The sequence below is a fragment of the Symphalangus syndactylus genome, chromosome 1 (assembly GCF_028878055.3).
Source record: "Symphalangus syndactylus isolate Jambi chromosome 1, NHGRI_mSymSyn1-v2.1_pri, whole genome shotgun sequence".
Taxonomy (NCBI): domain Eukaryota; kingdom Metazoa; phylum Chordata; class Mammalia; order Primates; family Hylobatidae; genus Symphalangus; species Symphalangus syndactylus.
In genome coordinates this window covers 86,937,211-86,958,641 of record NC_072423.2, presented here as the reverse complement: position 1 = coordinate 86,958,641, position 21,431 = coordinate 86,937,211, and the positions used below count along the sequence as shown (strand labels likewise).

The 21,431-nt window shown below is 35.8% G+C and overlaps 1 protein-coding gene across 1 annotated transcript; it reads left to right on the top strand.

Annotated features, from left to right (window-relative positions):
- Positions 1–1,569: 1,569 nt before the first annotated feature.
- OR5B2 (olfactory receptor family 5 subfamily B member 2) lies at positions 1,570–6,713 on the top strand. Its single transcript, XM_055293825.2, has 3 exons — positions 1,570–1,635; positions 2,275–2,329; positions 5,654–6,713. Exon 3 carries the CDS (start codon positions 5,676–5,678, stop codon positions 6,609–6,611), a length of 936 nt encoding a protein of 311 aa, XP_055149800.2. The 5' UTR covers positions 1,570–1,635; positions 2,275–2,329; positions 5,654–5,675; the 3' UTR covers positions 6,612–6,713.
- The last annotated feature ends 14,718 nt before the right edge of the window (positions 6,714–21,431 follow it).

The window sequence follows — 21,431 nt, the reverse complement described above, 5'->3', positions numbered from 1 at the left end:
TCAAAACCACAATGAGATACCATCTCACACCAGTTAGAATGGCCATCATTCAAAAGTCAGGAAACGACAGGTGCTGGAGAGGATGTGGAGAAATATGAACACTTTTACACTGTTGGTGGGACTGTAAACTAGTTCAACCATTGTGGAAGTCAGTGTGGTGATTCCTCAGGGATTTAGAACTAGAAATACCATTTGACCCAGCCATCCCATTACTGGGTATATACTCAAGGGACTATAAATCATGCTGCTATAAAGACATATGCACACGTATGTTTATTGCAGCACTATTCACAATAGCAAAGACTTGGAACCAACCCAAATGTCCAACAACGATAGACTGGATTAAGAAAATGTGGCACATATACACCACGGAATAATATGCAGCCATGAAAAATGATGAGTTCATGTCCTTTGTGGGGACATGGATGAAACTGGAAAACATCATTCTCAGTAAACTATCGCAAGGACAAAAAACCAAACACCGCATGTTCTCACTCATAGGTGGGAATTGAACAATGAGAACACATGGACACAGGAAGGGGAACATCACACTCCGGGGACTGTTGTGGGTTGGGGGAGGGGGGAGGGACAGCATTAGGAGATATACCTAATGCTAAACAACGAGTTAATGGGTGCAGCAAACCAACACGGCACATGGATACATATGTAACAAACCTGCACATTGTGCACATGTACCCTAAAACCTAAAGTATAATAATAAAATTTAAAGAAAAAAAGAAAAAAAAAAAGAAAAGAAAATGCCTCAGGCTGCAAAACTTGCTACCCTGGCCAAAACCACTCGTCTCAGACTCAAACCCTCCTGGTCTTGTCCTGCAAGATGGGTTCCCAATTCCATTGTCCACAGCTGAAGCCCATGCTATTCTTGCCTCTCCATTCTAACCATGTGGATTCCTCCTCCAATCAAGGTAAGATCACAAATATCTGGCTAACGACTCTACAAACCAGTGACTGCCACCAATGCTAGCTGGCAGGTTCATGTGCAACCCACTATGAGTTAGCATCAGGAATGACCTCCTTCCATTGGTCCTTAAGTCTGAGAGTGTATTTGGGGTACTTCCCAGTGCTCTTCCTTCTCACAGTCCTTTGACTGTTCCTCAAGTCTCATCCAGGTTTTGGGAAACTCAAAAAGTTCTCAATGGCCTAGATTACCTGGCTTCCTGGTGGGTATGTGTATTGTGGAGCACTCCCCCTCTCACATATGGAGGGATTGATTCACAGTTTTCCATTTGGGCTGCTGTCTGTCTTGTTTTCAGCAGTATCCAAAGTTTTCTTTCACTTTTATATTGTATCTTCACAGTATGAATCTCTACACACCACTTGCTATTTCCAAGTGAGCAAGGATTCTGGCAAAGCATCCATTCTACTATCTCAGAAAAAAATACTCATCTCTATTTTATTAATGAGAGAACTCAAGTGCATAAGTGTTTATATAACCCATAATCTCAATATGAATTTTGGGAAGTTATGCTGCCATCGGCCAACAAAACTTACATAACACTTTAGCCTAGTTTCCATTATGCCACTCATGATTCTGTCTGATTTCTGCCAGGAAAGTTAATGATGAATCTTCTCTGAAGATGTTCGCATTACCAAGAAGAAATAACCCTGAGTAAAGTAAATACACTGGTGTTCTTCCTAAGAAAATGGAACCAGGCTTCCATACGCAGTTTAAATGTTGCTTCTCTAAATGATTGGAGTGAGAGACTCTGGTTATTCTCATGAGTAACTTGTCCCCTAAGAACTTTATGTATGTTCAAATTCCTCAATTATTGTTAGTTCCCAGTCATTGGTCTCTAACATCCCAACATGACTCTATTTAACATCACGTTAGAGGTTCCACCCTGTGTGTCACCTTTTGGTGATCATTTATTGATCTCAGTGTAAAAGGTTGTCCATTGTACTAAGTGGCCTTATTTCACACTGGTATATTACTCTGAGTCTGCAACAATGGCCAGGGATAAAACCCCCAGCTAAAAATGTTGTTCATTGTGGGTACGATGATCCCTTCTTACAGCTCTTTAGCACTTTACAGAGTGCATTCAGAGACTTCTGTTTTTCCTCACAGCAGCAGCCCAGCGTGACAAGTTGAAGAATATTTTCTAATTTCCACCTAGTCATTACTTTTTCCTTAAATCTCCCTCCCTCTAGAGAACTTCAATATTTGTGACTAGACATTAAATAATAACTACTTAGTTATTTTTTTCTTTCTTCTTTGAGTTATTTTCTTAGTTATTTTCTTTCTTCTTTGAGTAGGACTTGCAATTTGAAGATACCAACTGAAAGTGTGTCATCTTCCTTGAAGAGCAAGGTAAGTTTCTAGCTCTGTTCTATGGTCTGTTTAGGTTGTAGTAATAGAATATGTACTATATAAAAGTTCAAGGGCAAACATTTTCCCATTGAGTATTCAGAGTTTAGTATCTCAGCTTTTAATATTTTCATGCTATCATGCTATTTAGCCACAGTCCAGGTGTTACAACAATCTCCATTAATTGGGAAAATGGTGATTTTATTCAAATAATAGAAGATGGTACTATTCTCACTATTTAAAATTCATATGCTTAGAGGGCAACGGACATTGGTGTCTATTGAAGGGTGGAGGGTAGGAGGAGGGAGTGGATCAGAAAAAATAACTAATGGGTCCCAGGCTTAATACCTGAGTGATGAAATAATCTGTACAACAAACTCCCATGATGCAAATTTACCTATGTAACAAGCCTGTACATGTATCCCTGAACTTAAAATAAAAGTAAAAAACAAAAAACAAAACCCTTATACACACAAAAAATCCATGTGCTTAGAAGAACATTTAGAAAATGATGGGCACTCTAAATACTTGTTGAGGCAATGTATGAATGTATCTAAATGAATAAATTAATAAATAAATAAGTCAGCAAATGATCAGTGAGCACATTATAAAATACATGGTTCTGTGTTACTGAAGCACAGTCTCATGCCTAACTTTGCACAGGCTATTCAGAGGCTCTTGATTGAAGGCTTTAGATTTTTTAAATTAAGGAATCCACACGATTTACATTGTGACACATAATGTATGACTGCATGCATGTGTACACACACACATACACACACAGCAAAATCAAAACTTACATGGAATCCTATTTTTCACCTATAATGCACTTTTACTTTCTATTTTTTATGCTAAATGAGCTAATGTATGCAAAATACATAAAAGAGAATCTGCACATAGTGAGTGGTTTATGTGTTAATAGCAGTTATATTTAATTTAGTTTATTGATGCTAGTGTTTTTTTATTCTGTCTTTCCTTGCCATAGAGAACTTGGAGCTTTTTTTGACCACTACCTGGGACAGATGTTTTTTCTAATGGTATTTATGCATTATTTCATGACTGAATTTCCAATTTTAGACTTAGTAATCAGGATTGACTAGCTCTTTTATTCCAGGCACAAGGTAAGCTTCTATGTTCCATAAATACATTTAGTAAAACAGGGAATTCATGCAAAAGCAGTGGGACAGCTATAGATACTATATTATTTCAGAACAGAAGTAGATGCTTTAAATATTTTTTTCTAAAAACATATGCTGAGGCTGGAGTATAGAAATGTCAAAACTTCCATTAGTAGGGTGTTCAGTGATACTTGTGAAATATCATACTGCTTCCCTAAAGAAGATGAAAAAAATGAGATAGATGATGCTCTGATAAAGTAGGTGGTAATTTCATCTTATTCACTATCAGTTAGGCTTCTACCTGAAGTAAAACAAACAAAAATAACAGAAGTGTGAATTGACAGCTCTTCAAACTACAAAAGGATCTAAATAAGTTAGCAAGATGCATACAGAATTGTAACCTTTCCCCCATAATCTCATCCTTATTATGACTAGCACATCTAATGCTCATTGTGAAGTAGCTAAAAGCACAAATTTTGATTAGGTTGGAACTCGGTTTCAATTGTGAATGTTGACTATTCTCCATACTAGTTGTATAATTGTAGAATATCACAAAACTTTTCAAATATCAAATTCTTATAATGGTAAAATAGTCATAACAATAATACTTATCACACACAAACACACACATGTAAACATTTATATAAAAGTTCTTAACATCTGTTGTAGAACATAGTATATTCTAAAAGTGATTATGCGATTTAAGTTTGGCAAACATAATGCTTTTATGGGCTAAACTTATGCAGTGTGGAAAGACAGTAGGCAAGAGTAGTTAGCAGATGAATAGTAGTTACAGGATGAATGCCCTTTCTAATTTAAAACACTATTCATATACAAGAACTGATCTAAATAATAATTTTACAACTTACAACCTTCCACCAAAACAGATCTGCAGACTAAAGGAAACCCACGAATGATGCATTTTAAACTATAAGGGTCAACTAAGAGATGACATAAATGAAAGAAAAGCATGAGTTTAAGTAAAGGAGATGCTGCGAAACCAAGCTAAAATGTAAATTTCAAGGAAGAAATTAAACAGAAGAATGGTTCACATGGAATTACTGGAACAGTCAATCATTTGGGTGAAAAAAAGACAGAATGAGAATTATTGGGAGGCACAGAAAATCTCAGTAGCCCTAGTATGTGAGGAAAGACAAATTGAAGAAGGGGCTACAAGACTTCAAAATTTACCAACACACAAAGCCCTGCCATCCTCCTTTATGAATCTAACAGAGATCATCATTCCATTCTAACAATAATATTATAGCTAGCTCTCATCAGACTGTGCTAAACATTTAACATTTTGTTTATTGTTGTAAAAATGTATTATTTCATTGAATTTTCAAAATAATGCCTTGAAGTTGATCTCATTAATATTTTCATTCTGCAGATAAATAAGGTTCAGGGAAGTTAATTTGGGACCAATGTGGCCTAGGTAGTAAATGGTAGCGCTGATAAGAACCTCTTCCCAATCCCAAGCTCTATATCTGATGCTGCCTTCCCCTCAGAATTGTCTTTGCTAGTTGTACATTTCCCTACTTCTCCAGCTGTCCTGAGACCCTTAATGTGCATTTTCCTCTCAGTTACCTCACTGTGAAACCTGCCTAAGTTTGCACCAACAAAGACAATGAGTAATTGTAAATTGCTTCAAATTCAATTTGATTTAGATTCAATTTAGACCATTGAGCTTGAGAATGACTCTCCTGAGCCAGAAGATAGGCTTGACTATTAACACTTGTGTACATATCAATAAATGACTTAATCTTGTGAGCCTCACAAATTAAATAAATGTAATAACTAATCAACCTCATTATATAGTTGAGAGGAATCAATATACATACAAATTGCCTAGAGCAGTTCCCAGTATGTGAGCAACATAAATATATAAGTTTTACCAGATTAGGGAAAACTGAATTTGCAGAAAAATTAGTTCCAGATGAGTCATCTTGGACACATCATTAAATATACTACATAGCAGTTTATAAATTTATAAAATGGAAACATTGGGATATTATTTACAAAGATCCCCTGGATTCAACAGATTGCAACTTTGTAGATAATGCATTAAAGACTGTTATCAAGCCTATGCTTTAGATCTATAGAATTTTGAAGTACAAATTGTTGCTATAATTACATAATGCATATAGTATTTATACATTTCTAAATCTCTTTGTTTATCACTCTATTGCTTTATTTCTCATTGCTACAGGACATCTTATGATTCCCAGATAATGCTGATGGAGAATTGTACAGAAGTGAAAAAGTTCATTCTTCTAGGACTAACCAATGTCCCAGAACTACAGATCCCCCTCTTTATCTTATTCACTTTCATCTACCTCCTCACCCTGTGTGGGAACCTAGGGATGATGTTGCTGATCCTGATGGACTCTTGTCTCCACACCCCCATGTACTTTTTCCTCAGTAACCTGTCTCTGGTGGACTTTGGATACTCCTCAGCTGTCACTCCCAAGGTCATGGCTGGGTTCCTTGGAGGAGACAAGGTCATCTCCTACAATGCATGTGCTGTTCAGATGTTCTTCTTTGTAGCCTTGGCCACGGTGGAAAATTACTTGTTGGCCTCAATGGCCTATGACCGTTATGCAGCAGTGTGCAAACCGCTGCACTACACCACCACTGTGACGGCCAGTGTAGGTGCTCATCTGGCCCTAGGCTCATACGTCTGTGGCTTCCTAAATGCCTCATTCCACACTGGGGGCATATTCAGTCTCTCTTTCTGTAAATCCAATCTGGTACATCACTTTTTCTGTGATGTTCCAGCAGTCATGGCTCTGGCTTGCTCTGATAAACACACTAGTGGGGTGATTCTGGTTTTTATGTCAAGCTTTAATATCTTTTTTGCTCTTTTAGTTATCTTTATCTCTTACTTGTTCATATTCATCACCATCTTGAAGATGCATTCAGCTAAGGGACACCAAAAAGCATTGTCCACCTGTGCCTCTCACTTCACTGCAGTCTCCATCTTCTATGGGACAGTCATCTTCATCTACTTGCAGCCCAGCTCCAGCCACTCCATGGACACAGACAAAATGGCATCCGTATTCTATGCTATGATCATCCCCATGCTGAACCCTGTGGTCTACAGCCTGAGGAACAGAGAAGTCAAGAATGCATTCAAGAAAGTGTTGAGAAGGCAAAAATTTCTATAAGACTGGAATTTTAACGTTGTATACACAAAAATGTTTCACTCATCTCGGACTTTCCTCAAGCAATGAGTTACATTTGAAACCCCACAATACATTTAAGTTCATGAGGTGATATTCTTACCTCTTTAGAAGTCAATTATTTAATAAAAATAAAACATTCTCAAAAATGTAATACTTGAATGAGGAAGGCTAAAGGGAAATGTTAGAATTTTTGGAACTTGCTGGTCAAACCTTACTAATGACATTCGGTTTACTCACTTGTTCCCCTTGCATTTTCTCTACCACATTCCAATGCAAACATACTTGTTAAACAGGGACACTAGCAAGCCCACAAAAAAGTACATGTTTATGCCTCTTGTGGGCACATAGGCATTAGAAGGAGAAATTTACTCAGAAGTAAATGGGGTGTGGCTAGTTTTTATATAAAGGACGTAAGTAATTAATTTAGAATTATAGTATAAATTTACTTTTGAATAGACCTTTTTATTTTTTTTTCGAATATGGTGGCTGTTTCTAATATGACTTAAATCCACAATGGTTTAAATAATGCAAAAATAAAAGAAATTTTGGGCAGATTTGTTTCCTGCCTTGTTTCTTGCCATTTGCTGTGTGTCCAACTCCTCTGATGAGGTCAGAATGTCTGATTTCTTTCCTTTTTTTTTTTTTTTTTTAAGGATAGATACAAATGATTTATTTTATTTCTGGAGAAACATTTTACAATTTCACTGAATCTCTCCGAGGTTGGCATTTTTCTTCTATTTTGCCCTTCTTTTTATTATTATTATTATTATATTTTAAGTTTTAGGGTACATGTGCACAATGTGCAGGTTTGTTACATATGTATCCATGTGCCATGTGGGTGTGCTGTACCCATTAACTCATCATTTAGCATTAGGTATATCTCCTAATGCTGTTCCTCCCCCCTCCCCCCACCCCACGACCGTCTCTTCCCCTCCCCTCACCCCACAACAGTGTGATGTTCCCCTTCCTGTGTCCATGTGTTCTCATTGTTCAATTCCCACCTATGAGTGAGAACATGCGGTGTTTGGTTTTCTGTCCTTGCGATAGTTTACTGAGAATGATGGTTTCCAGTTTCATCCATGTCCCTACAAAGGACATGAACTCATCATTTTTTATAGCTGCATAGTATTCCATGGTGTATATGTGCCACATTTTCTTAATCCAGTCTATTGTTGTTGGACATTTGGGTTGGTTCCAACTCTTTGCTATTGTGAATAGTGCCGCAATAAACATACGTGTGCATGTGTCTTTATAGCAGCATGATTTATAGTCCTTTGGGTATATACCCAGTAATGGGATGGCTGGGTCAAATGGTATTTCTAGTTCGAGATCCCTGAGGAATCGCCACACTGACTTCCACAATGGTTGAACTAGTTGACAGTCCCACCAACAGTGTAAAAGTGTTCCTATTTCTCCACATCTTCTCCAGCACCTGTTGTTTCCTGACATTTGAATGATGGCCATTCTAACTGGTGTGAGATGGTATCTCATTGTGGTTTTGATTTGCATTTCTCTGATGGCCAGTGATGATGAGCATTTTTTCATGTGTTTTTTGCCTGCATAAATGTCTTCTTTTGAGAAGTGTCTGTTCATGTCCTTCACCCACTTTTTGATGGGGTTGTTTTTTTCTTGTAAATTTGTTTAAGTTCATTGTAGATTCTGGATATTAGCCCTTTGTCAGATTAGTAGGTTGCCAAAATTTTCTCCCATTCTGTAGGTTGCCTGTTCACTCTGATGGTAGTTTCTTTTGCTGTGCAGAAGTTCTTTACTTTAATTAGATCCCATTTGTCAATTTTGGCTTTTGTTGCTATTGCTTTTGATGTTTTAGACATGAAGTCCTTGCCCATGTCTATGTCCTGAATGGTACTGTCTAGGTTTTCTTCTAGGGTTTTTATGGTTTTAGGTCTAACATGCAAATCTTTAATCCATCTCGAATTAATTTTTGTATAAGGTGTAAGGAAGGGATCCAGTTTCAGCTTTCTACATATGGCTAGCCAGTTTTCCCAGCACCATTTATTAAATAGGAAATCCTTTCCCCATTTCTTTTTTTTGTCAGGTTTGTCAAAGATCAGATAGTTGTAGATATGTGGCATTATTTCTGAGGGCTCTGTTCTGTTCCATGGATCTATGTCTCTGTTTTGGTACCAGTAGCATGCTGTTTTGGTTACTGTAGCCTTGTAGTATAGTTTGAAGTTGGGTAGCATGATGCCTCCAGCTTTGTTGTTTTGGCTTAGGATTGACTTGGCAATGTGGGCTCCTTTTTGGTTCCATATGAACTTTAAAGTAGTTTTTTCCAATTCTGTGAAGAAAGTCATTGGTAGCTTGATGGGGATGGCGTTGAATCTATCAATTACCTTGGGCAGTACGGCCATTTTCACAATATTGGTTCTTCCAACCCATGAGCATGGAATGTTCTTCCATTTGTTTGTATCCTCTTTCATTTCATTGAGCAGTGGTTTGTAGTTCTCCTTGAAGAGATCCTTCACGTCCCTTGTAAGTTGGATTCCTAGGTATTTTATTCTCTTTGATGCAATTGTGAATGGGAGTTCACTCATGATTTGGCTCTCTGTCTGTGATTGGTGTACAAGAATGCTTGTGACTTTTGTACATTGATTTTGTATCCTGAGACTTTGCTGAAGTTGCTTATCAGCTTAAGGAGATTTTGGGCTGAGACAATGGGGTTTTCTAGACAAATTGTCCCTGTTTGCAGATTTACTTTTAAATAAAAGTACAATCGTCTCTCTGTGTCTCTGCTATGCATCTGCAGATTTAACCAACCATAGATAAATATTTGTAAAAGTAATAATAACAATACAACAATAAAAAGTAATACAAATTTAAAAATTCAGTATAATAATAACTCTTTACATAGCATTTACATTGTGTTAGGTATTACAAGTAATCTAGAGATGATTTAAAGTATATGTGACGATTTGCATGGGTTATATGCAAATATGATTATATACTATGCATCAATATCTAGATCCAATAATCTGTTCCATTGATTTATGTGTCTCTTTTTCCCAATACCACACTTATGTGGACTATCATAAGCTATAGAAGGTCATGAAATCAGGTAATATGCATGCTTCAACTTTATTATCTTTATTAGCTTTGCCATTCCATATGAATTTATAATCACTGTATTCATGTTTATTTTTTAAAAAAGGCTGCTTGGATTTTAATTGTGATTGCAAGGAATTTTCAGAGCAGTCAACATAAAGTCTCTCAATTCATGAATATAATATTTCTCTACACTAATTTCAATTATTAAAACTTCATTAATCAGGATTCTATATTTTTCAGCAGTTTTAAGACACATATCTTAAATACGTTCAAAGAGCTAAATGAAATCTTGAACAAGAAACTAAAGGAAGCTAGGAAAAAGATATTTCAAGAAATAGTAAACTATTAATAAAGAAATAGAAATTATAGAAAGTAATTGGTTAGAAATTCTGGAACAGAAACCAAAAATAGATAAGATAGACTATGGAAAGTAATGGTTCAGATTTCTTGACTTTTAAGTATTGGTATTTTTTACAATTAAAAAAAACTTTTATATTCATTGTTGCATCACAGAAGAATAACAGCCTGTGAGGTAGATTAAAGGATTTTTTCTGCTTGTGAATGAAGATCAGACCATGGCAGGTTTATAACCATCTGGCTGTTAACAAAGCCAGCATTATAACTGATCTTATGTTAAAATGTTATTCACATCCCTACATCTCTGAATTCCTGGATCAAAAAGAATATTTTGGGTCACTTTATAAGTGAGTATAAACGAACAAATTTTGAAAATATATTGGTCACTCTTGAAGTATCAGCAGAATGTAGAAATTAACTATTTAAAGAAATAACTGCAATCGCACATATATGTACATATGTTTGCCCCAATTTGGCAACTTAGAGGAAGAAATTTCATACTTAGATGCTGTGGCACATTCTGAGCACTTTCAAGATGATTTTTAATACTTTATTTTTATTATAACATTTATTAGTTTTTGAATGATGGTTTGTAGAGCTCGCTGTGTCTACCCCCATAATAAGAAAGGAAACATTATTTACTTAATAATGACTGTAACAAAGACAGGGCCTGGTAAATAGTTGACACTCAATATCCTTTGGTTAAGGGAGTGACTTTGATCAAGGTGATTCAAGTTATACCTTGTAAGAATTATGCTAACTTTATTGTCAATTCTGGGCACACTTGATAGAACATATTTATTAGAAAGCGATCATTTGTTCTAACTCACTATATGTGCAAAGCCAGCTAGGAGGAGAATGAAAAGAATAGGAAAGAAACTAATGCTGAATACATTCCTTGTGTCAAGCATCAAGTTGGTAGGATTCTATGTAGCATTCGATGTAATCTAATACATTACAGCTCTGTAAAATAAGTACACTGGCATTATATAAACTAAATTTTCACAGAACATAAAACTGGGATTCAAGGAATAGCAATGATGTTCTCAAAGCCACAATTAAAGCCACCCAATTACATTTAATGTAATCAAAGCCACACTTGATTGGCATTCAGTTGCTAATCAAATACTCTTCTCTGTACAATCCAGGTAACTTACTGGAAAGACATATCCTTGCAATATACTTGGTGTTAATGATCCTCTAGGAGTCTTCTCCTAAATACTCACATCATATCTATAATATGACACATTTTTCATTAATTTTTCTTTTAGGTTGAATTTTTTTTCTTCCTCTCTCTCTGTCTCTATCTCTCTCTCCTATCTCCTCTCTCTTTTCCATTTCCATATTCGACCCTTAAATTTTGATTATGTCATATATTTTATCAATTACTATCACAATATTATAATACTTTTCTGTTTATGCTTTTACCAGTATACTGATGCTCCTCAATGAATGATGGGTGTACATCCTGATAAACCCATCATAAAGTCAAAAATCACAAAGTAAAACATCATACATTGGGGACTATCTGTGTTGCCTCTGTCTACTGTAGTAATAGCAGCAAGAATTATAGTAGTAGTAGCAATAGTAATAATAGTAGTAGTAAACATTAATGAGTATCTATTTTGATACATAGATTGAATTAAGTATTCTTCATGACAGTATTTAATCCATTCAATTACTTTAAATGAAGTGTTAGCACTCCAATTACACAAATGATGAATGTGATGTATAAAGTTAATTAACTTCACCCAAAACTTTTGAACAAATAGTAAATTAGGATTCTCCAGAGAAAAACTGAACAAATGGAATAAATACAGAATATAGAAAGAGATTTATTATGAGGGGTTGGCTCATGTGATTATGGAGGCTGAGAAGACCCAAGATCTGCCCTCTGCATGCTGGAGGCCTAGGAATGCTGGTAGTGTACTTTCATTTCAAATCCAAAGGCCTGAGAACAGAAGCACCAGTGGTGTAAGTCCAAGTCCAACTCCAAAGGTCTGAGGATTAGTTGTGCAGATATCCCAAGGTAGAAGATGGTTGACCCAGCTGAAACAGGGAGAACAAACTCAAATTCATCCTTACTGTGCTTTTTGTTTATATTCAGGCCCCCAACAGATTGGATGATGCTCACCTGCATTGCTGAGGGTGATCTTCACTCAGTCTACCAATTCAAAGGCTGATTCCTTCTGGAAACAACTTCACATACATGCTCATACATAATGTTTTACCAGATGTCTGAAAACTATGGAGGTTTCTCAAAAACTGAAAATAGAACTATAACATGATCTAGCAATTCCACTGCTGGGTATGTATTCAAAACAAAGGAAATCAATATATTGAAGAGATATCTGCACTCCAATGTTTACTGGAGCACTATTCACAGTAGCCAAGACATGAAATCAACCTGTGTCCACTGACAAATAAATGAATTTTTAAAATGATACACATACACATGGAATATTATTCAGTCATAAAACAATTAAATTCTAGGCTGGGCGTGGTGGCTCATGCCTATAATCCTAGCACTTTGGGAGACCTAGGTAGGTGGATTACCTGAGGTCAGGAGTTCAAGACCAATCTGGCCAACAGGCGAAACCCCATCTCTACTAAAAATACAAAAATTAGCTGGGTGTGGTGGTGGGCACCTGTTGTCCCAGCTGCTCAGGAGGCTGAGTCAGAAGAATCATTTGAACCCAGGGGAAGGAGGTTTCAGTGAGCTAAGATCGTGCCACTGCACTCCAGCCTGGGCAACAAAGCAAGACTCCATCTCAAAAAATAATAATAATAAAATAATAATAATAATCAAATTCTGTCATTGGCAGCAACATGAGTGGAACCAGAGGACATTATGTCCACTGAAATATGCCAGGCACAGAAATACAAATATCACATGTTCTCACTCATATGTAGAAGCTAAAAAATATCTCTTTGAGGTAGACAACATCTCTACCTGGTGGTTTTCAGAGGCTAAGAGTAGTGGGGAGAGGAAGATAAAAAGAGGTTGGTTAAAGGATACAAAAATAAAGTTAAATAGAAAAGAATAAGTTCTAGTGTTCAACAGCACAATAGGGTGACTATAGTTAACAGTAATGAGTTGTATATTTCAAAATGGCTAGAAGAGAAGATTTGGAACGATCAGCACACACAAAAAAATGATAAATGTTTCAGGTAAGTGATATCCCAATTACCCAGATTTGATCATTACACATTGTATGGGTTTTTTTAATTTTTATTTTTATTTTAAGTTCTGGGGTATATGTGCAGGACATACATGGTTGTTACCTAGGTAAACATGTGCCATGGTGGTTTGCTGCACCTGTCAACCATTCATCTAGGTATTAAGTCCAGCATGCATTAGCAACCTTTTCTAATGCTCTTCCTCCCCTAACCCCACACCCCGACAGGCCCCAGGTGTGTTTTCCCCTAAAACCCCATCATCTCAGCCCAAATTATACACATTGTATGTTTATGTCAAAATATCATATGTACCCTATAAATATGTACAGCTATTATGTATCCATAAAAATTAAAAACAATTTAAAAAAATAATAAATTTGTGAGGTAATAGATATCCTAATTACCCTGATTTTATCCTTACACATTGGATGCATGTATCAAAATAACACATGCACCCCAGAAATGCAATCATCATGCAGCAATAAAACAAAACATATTACAATGAAACAAATATTACAACAAACATCACAATAAAACAAACCATTAACATAAACTATTAATAAAAAATGGTTACTAGTCAGCAACATGAAAAGATATAAAAAGAAAGCCAACAAAATCACAAAAATAAAATATATATTATTTTTATAAAATCCTGTTTTATAAAAACAGTTTTATAAAATCCTCTGAGGGATAGCATAAATACTAGACTAGACAAAATCGAGTTTAGAATGAATATATATAAGTTAGAATTTTAAAATATTCAAAATACAGCTTAGAGAACAAAGAAATGGAAATCATGGAAGACAAAACAGGCAGGATACATTGAGAAACTCAAATGATTGTGTAAACTCCATATGGAAAGAATAGCAAGAACAAGAAAAAAAAAATGTTCAAACAGAAAATTGATAAAATTTTGCCAAACTGAAGAAAATTAAGTCCTTGGATTGAAGAACTCCACCAATCTGGGGTAGAATACATTTTAAAATTTCTAATATTGGATCACTTTGTTGGGGAAGTTGAAAAAGCAAGGCCAAGAACATACTTTTTAGATGCCAGGGACATAAATATACGAAGTAGTAAAAATCAGCCTGAAAAAACTCATCCTTTGATCAGACAGAAAAAATAAGTCAGCAGATGGTGAACATTTATCCTAAAAAGACTGAGAGAAAATAAATTATCAATAGAGATTTCTATACCCAGATAAACTGTCAATCAAGTTTCTTGCAAGATCAAGACAACATCAACTATACAAAAATTGAACACTAGTTTAATATTCAGAAGTACACTGAAAGTGTTTCAGCAGAGGGAAAGGATACAATTTATCTGATTGGGATTTGGAAGAAGAAATCCAGCATGTTTTGCTCTTTTCTTTCTCTTTTGGCCCTGCTTCTCTGCGGCAGAAGTGCCTTCTGTCGTTTGGTCCAGCTTTATTTATGTGATAAGGATAATGGCAGAGGATTTGCATGTATAAAGGAAAAACCTATAATCTTGGGATGCTTATTAGATTAGGTTCCCCAGAAGCAAGCCTAAAGAAATTGATTTTAAATCATGCAGTTTATTTGCAAGTTAACAGCAGAAAGCACTGATGAGGTGACAGGAAAGTGAGTCTGAGAAGGAAAGGAGGCCGATAAAGGGTTTCTTTTTTTTTTTAAAGTGTAGTGCTTTTATTAATTTTTTCTTTGCCTCTTTATCTATGTAATCAGTGGTAAGTTGTCATTGGTTTAAAATAATGGGTTATGTTGTGAATATGCCAAAAATAATAAAATAAAATAATGGGTTATAAAATATTAAATACAAGCCTTATGGTAACCTGAAATAAAAAAGCATACAACGGGGCTGGGAGTGGTGGATCCCACTTGTTTTTCTTTTTAATTATACTTTAAGTTTTAGGGTACATGTGCACAATGTGCAGATTTGTTACATATGTATACATGTGCCATGTTGGTGTGCTATATCCATTAACTCGTCATTTACATTAGGTATATCTCCTAATGCTATCCCTACCCCCTTCCCCCACCACAACAGGCCCCTATGCAGCCAAAAGACACATGAAAAAATGCTCATCATCACAGGCCATCAGAGAAATGCAAATCAAACTACAATGAGATACCATCTTGCACCAGTTAGAATGGCAATCATTTAAAAAGTCAGGAAACAACAGGTGCTGGAGAGGATGTGAAGAAATAGGAACACTTTTACCCTATTGGTGAGACTGTAAACTAGTTCAACTATTATGGAAGTCAGTGTGGTGATTTCTCAGGGATCTAGAACTAGAAATACCTTTTGACCCAGCCATCCCATTACTGGGTATATATCCACTGGAGTATAAATCATGCTGCTATAAAGACACATGTACACATATGTTTATTGCGGCACTATTCACAATAGCAAAGACTTGGAACCAACCCAAATGTCCATCAATGATAGACTCGATTAAGAAAATGTGGCACATATACACCATGGAATACTATGCAGCCATAAAAAATGATGAGTTCATGTCCTTTGTAGGGACATGGATGAAGGTGGAAACCATCATTCTCAGCAAACTATCACAAGGACAAAAAACCAAACACTGCATGTTCTCACTCATAGGTGGGAATTGAACAATGAGAACACTTGGACACAGGAAGGGGAATAAAGGGTTTCTTTAGTGAGTAGGTTATGCCTGAAGAAAACTGGGCCTTTATCTACTGGGAACCACTGGAAAACTATCAAATATGTCTCAAAGTTATACCACCTGAAAAATTAGGAATTGGATTCTTATCATTCTACTTCTATCTATCATGTACTGATTGCTGACACCAGAGAAATTAAAATGTTCCACACATGAGCTGAACCTACTTTTACAGCAAATTCTAAGCCCTAAGTCTGCAAAACGCAAATTTCACATTCTTTATTTCACAATAAGCATTGGCCTGCACATGGACAACCCAAGTGAAGAGGGGATGGATAGAACACTAACAATGTTTGCTAGCAAATAGTAATTTGAGAGAGAAAAGAAGCCCATCCACCCATTTACCTGAATCAAATTTTTGAATTGAACATAAATATGAAGGAATATTCTAATCTTCATTTCTCTGATACCTATGTTATATTTATCAGTTGATTGTAGACACAAGAAAGTAAAACAGGGATTATGTTTATCAATCTACAAATTCAGTTGCTATCAGATATATCAAGTTATAAAATAGAAAGTAGAAAAATGCACTGCGGTCTGAGAGACAGTTTGTTATAATTTCTGTTCTTTTACTGGGAAAACTGGCTAGCCATATGTAGAAAGCTGCAACTGGATCCCTTCCTTACACCTTATACAAAAATTAATTCAAGATGGATTAAAGACTTATATGTTAGACTTAAAACCATTAAAATCCTACAAGAAAACCTAGGCAATACCATTCAGGACATAGGCGTGGGCAAGGACTTCATGTCTAAAACACCAAAAGCAATGGCAACAAAAGCCAAAATCGACAAATGGGATCTCATTAAACTAAAGAGCTTCTGCACAGCAAAAGAAACTATCATCAGAGTGAACAGACAACCTACAGAATGGGAGAAAATTTTTGCAACCTACTCATCTGACAAAGGGCTAATATCCAGAATCTACAATGAACTCAAACAAATTTACAAGAAAAAAACAAACAATCCCATCAAAAAGTGGGCAGAGGACATGAACAGACACTTCTCAAAAGAAGACATTTATGCAGCCAGAAAACACATGAAGAAATGCTCATCATCCCTGGCCATCAGAGAAATGCAAATCAAAACCACAGTGAGATACCATCTCACACCAGTTAGAATGGCCATCATTAAAAAATCTGGAAACAACAGGTGCTGGAGAGGATGTGGAGAAATAGGAACACTTTTACACTGTTGGTGGGACTGTCAACTAGTTCAACCATTGTGGAAGTCAGTGTGGCGATTCCTCAGGGATCTCGAACTAGAAATACCATTTGACCCAGCCATCCCATTACTGGGTATATACCCAAAGGACTATAAATCATGCTGCTATAAAGACACATGCACACGTATGTTTATTGCGGCACTATTCACAATAGCAAAGAGTTGGAACCAACCCAAATGTCCAACAACGATAGACTGGATTAAGAAAATGTGGCACATATACACCATGGAATACCATGCAGCCATAAAAAATGATGAGTTCATGTCCTTTGTAGGGACATGGATGAAACTGGAAAACATCATTCTCAGTAAACTATCGCAAGGACAAAAAACCAAACACCGCATGTTCTCACTCATAGGTGGGAATTGAACAATGAGAACTCATGGACACAGGAAGCGGAACATCACACTCCGGGAACTGTTGTGGGGTGGGGGGAGGGGTGAGGGACAGCATTAGGAGATACACCTAATGCTAAATGACGAGTTAATGGGTGCAGGAAATCAGCATGGCACATGGATACATATGTAACAAACCTGCACATTGTGCACATGTACCCTAAAACCCTAAAGTATAATAAAAAAATTAAAAAATAAAAAAAAATAAAAAATAAAAAAAAAGTAGAAAAATGAAAAAGAAAACAAAACAAATATTTGACATATATTACACATCAATAATACAGTAAATATAAATAGATTAACACACTGCTCATGTATGTAATAACAACTTAATAAAACTGGGGGAGAAAAAAGGCATGACAGCAATTACCACAAATAAACATGTATGTGACTCAACATGACAAACTCTATCACTGGATGCTGTTTAATTGCTTCTTCCCTAGATAAGTGAGATAAAGGAAAGCTATTGCCCTCATAGGGACCCTGTTCCCCAGAGAATTCCATACTTGTAGACTTTTCTCCTGCTGCCAGTCATTAGGCTCTGAAATCATAGTATGGCTCCACATGATATTATTTAAAATGGATAAGACTCTAACCAGAGCCACTTTTATCCTCATTCATCCAAATGCATGCTAATACTTTTAGTGCACAATCTGGTCTTTCCTGAAACTGAGACTATTGCTGTGATTCTGCAACCAAAGGCAGAAAAAAACTTCCCAAGATAAAAATTGTATTGGTTCATGCTGAAGGGATAACAACTTACTAAGATCTGTATAGGTCCACTGTCATTTTCTCTGTATAGATACAATTGTGTGAAGTTGTGCGAGAAAACATTTTCTCATTTCTATTCCACAAATGAGGAAACTGAGCTCAGCAGAAGACAAATAAGTTTTTCAAGTTCACAGAAAAACCCATGGTACATGCAAAACCTGAACCCAGACTTTCACAGCACAACAAAATGATACAACATAGAAAAACGACAAATGTTTGAGTTAGCACTCCATGTTAATAATTCTTTCTCCACCTCTTTATGCCTCAAAAAACTTGAACATTTCTGAAAAGTACATGATAGAGAATTTCTCCAATGTTATTTAGGCATTCTTCCAAGGATGAATTTCTGATTTCAGACTCACAATTGAGAACTGCCTTTTTCTTCTTTTCAAAGAGTAAGGTAAGCTTCTATATTCAATACATACTTTTGGTGAAATATGTACTTGTTGCAAAAGCAGTGTGGCAGCTACATCTTGTATGAATTTTTGAGCTCAGATCTACTTGTTTGAACATTTTTTCTAAAACATGGAAGTGGGTCTAGCATTCATTGTTAAAAAAAAAAAAAGAAAACTTAACCAACAGACAATACAGTGATATTTATGAAATGCCATGCTGCTCTCCCTAAGATGGTAGTAAAATCCTAGGCTGGATGATGCTCTGATTGAGTAGGTGGTAAATATATCTGGTTTATTATGTGTTGGTTTGTCACTGAAGGAATAGCTCCCCCAAACAGGGTGCAACAACTCTTCAATAGACTTCAGAAAGATTATTACGACACTATCAAGATCCCTATTCCATTTTTACTATCATTTCCTCACAATCTCACTTTTTCATTACTTGCTAACCTAGAAAATCTGACATTGCAGTGATTAAAGGCACAGAAATTGGGATAGGTTAGACATGGGTTTGAATCTTGAATTTATCTTACTGAGTGTAGAATATGAGGAAGGTACAAAACTCCTCTAATCTCCCAATATTTAACAGCAAATGGGGTTATATATCTGTGTGTATAAATACTCTCTCTCTCTCTCTCCCTCCGTGCTCTGATATGTATGTCTGTCAATCTATCATCTGTCTATCATTCATGAATCAAACTGGATCATAAGTACAAAGGTTAAGCTGCTAGTAACTTTAGAAGATCTGATTTATAAAATTAATGTATTCCAGATATGTGAACTTGAGAATTTAATACTTTCTCTGCTCCTCTGGTGATCCATATATACAAATAGGAAGTTGGCTATGTGATCTGTGAAGATGTCTCAACCATTTCTGATTCTAGAGATAATTTCCCTATGATATATAATGTTCACACTCATTATGGCAGCCTTAATAATGTTCCCCAAAGGTGGTCATATCTTAACTCCTCAAACCCATAAACATGTGGCCTTATGTGATTATTTAAAAACTGCATGGTGATTAAATTAACGTGTTGAGATAGTAGGATTATCCTAGATTATCCAGGTAGGTACAGTGAGAACCTTTTAGTCGTCAAAGAACATAGTAAATTTTTAAAGAAAAACAATAAAAATTTTAGCTCATATAATTATGTAGGTAGTTTTTTGGCAAACAAATAATTTGAATTCTAGAAGTGTCAATTGATGTGTACTGGGGGCAGGAGAAAAATGATAGACAATCAATAGTAGTTATCAGGAAATGAATGTCCTTCCGACAGATTCAAATTCAAATAAAAAGATTTGTGCATAAACACATCTGCAGCCTAGAGTCAGCCCCTGAGACTACGAACCTCCAACCCTCAATATCTGATATCCTGCTAAGTGTTGAGAGTAATGGCAGGAAGAATGTGTCAAGATAAAAGGGGACTGTTTCAATACAAGGTAAAATGTAGTTTGAAAGGGAGAAATTAAACACAACAGGACTTGAAGATCCCAGGGTTCTCATGCCAGTCATTCATCTGGCAAAGAATGGATAGAGTGAGAAATGCTGAAGGAAACAAAAGACTGGACACAGTGTGTAAGAAAACACAGATCAGACAGAGTAAAGCTGCCAACTTCAAAACCCACCCACACCTTGAACCCTGTGTGTCACCTCTACCTTTCCTACACCAACATAGACACCATCATTCCATCCTAATAATAATATTATAGCTAGCACTCATCAGGACTGTGCTGTGTGCCCACATTATGCCAACTGCTGAGCATTATCTCATTTAACTCTCAAAATAATCTCTTGACATAAGTCCTAATATCATCCTCATTTTACTAATGGAAAAAATGAGATTCAAGGAAGTTAGATTAAGACAAGTGTCTCCCAAGTAGTAAATGTTAGGGCTTATTAGTTAATACAAATCTACCTCTTCTTAGAGCCCTGGATTTTATACCCAATATTATATCTTCTCTGCAGAATTGGCTTTGTTGGTTGCACATGACGTTAATGCTGCATTTATTCCACTTCATCTACTATGCATTTATTTGTGCATTGCTATACTATGCAACTTCATATGTTAAGCTTGGTATAATAGAGAGAATGAGTAAATATAAATCGATTAACATTTAAAATAATTCAAATTCATTAAAAGAATTTTAATTCTTTTAATTTAGGACAGGAACCACCTGTTTGTGTCTAAAGCTTAGTTCTATCTACTAGTGCTTGTGTAATCTTGAATAAATTATTCAAACTCTTTTTTTTACCAAGATACTTCATGTATAAATTGGTAATAATGACTAATTAAATAATAGGATTAATGAGAGAATTCTATGAGGATGTACATATAAAGCATCTGGCACAGGACAACTATAAGTGTGTTTAAGATGTTAGATTCAAAAAACATATTATTTGGGAAATAGATTCATTTCAGGCACGTGACGTTGGACAACTCATTATCCTCTTCCTATGACTCCATTTACTCAGACACAAAATTAAGAAGCTGGAAAGATGATCCACGAAGTCTATTACTTTTTTTCTTCAAAAGTCTATTACTGTATAGATAAGTTATCCACTAAATTGTGTTTTCATATCCATAATTTTGATCTAGGAAATATAGAAGACAAATCATTGCTATAATAAAATAACACATACATTTCAGTTTTGCACAACTCTGTTTTGTTCATCACAGGGTTTTTCCTTTTTATCTCCCCTTGCTACAGAGTATCTTGTGGTTCTAAAATAACATCC

Coding starts and splice junctions, on each gene's coding strand:
- OR5B2 (XM_055293825.2), top strand. CDS start 5,676: ATGCTGATGGAGAATTGTACAGAAGTGAAAAAGTTCATTCTTCTAGGA.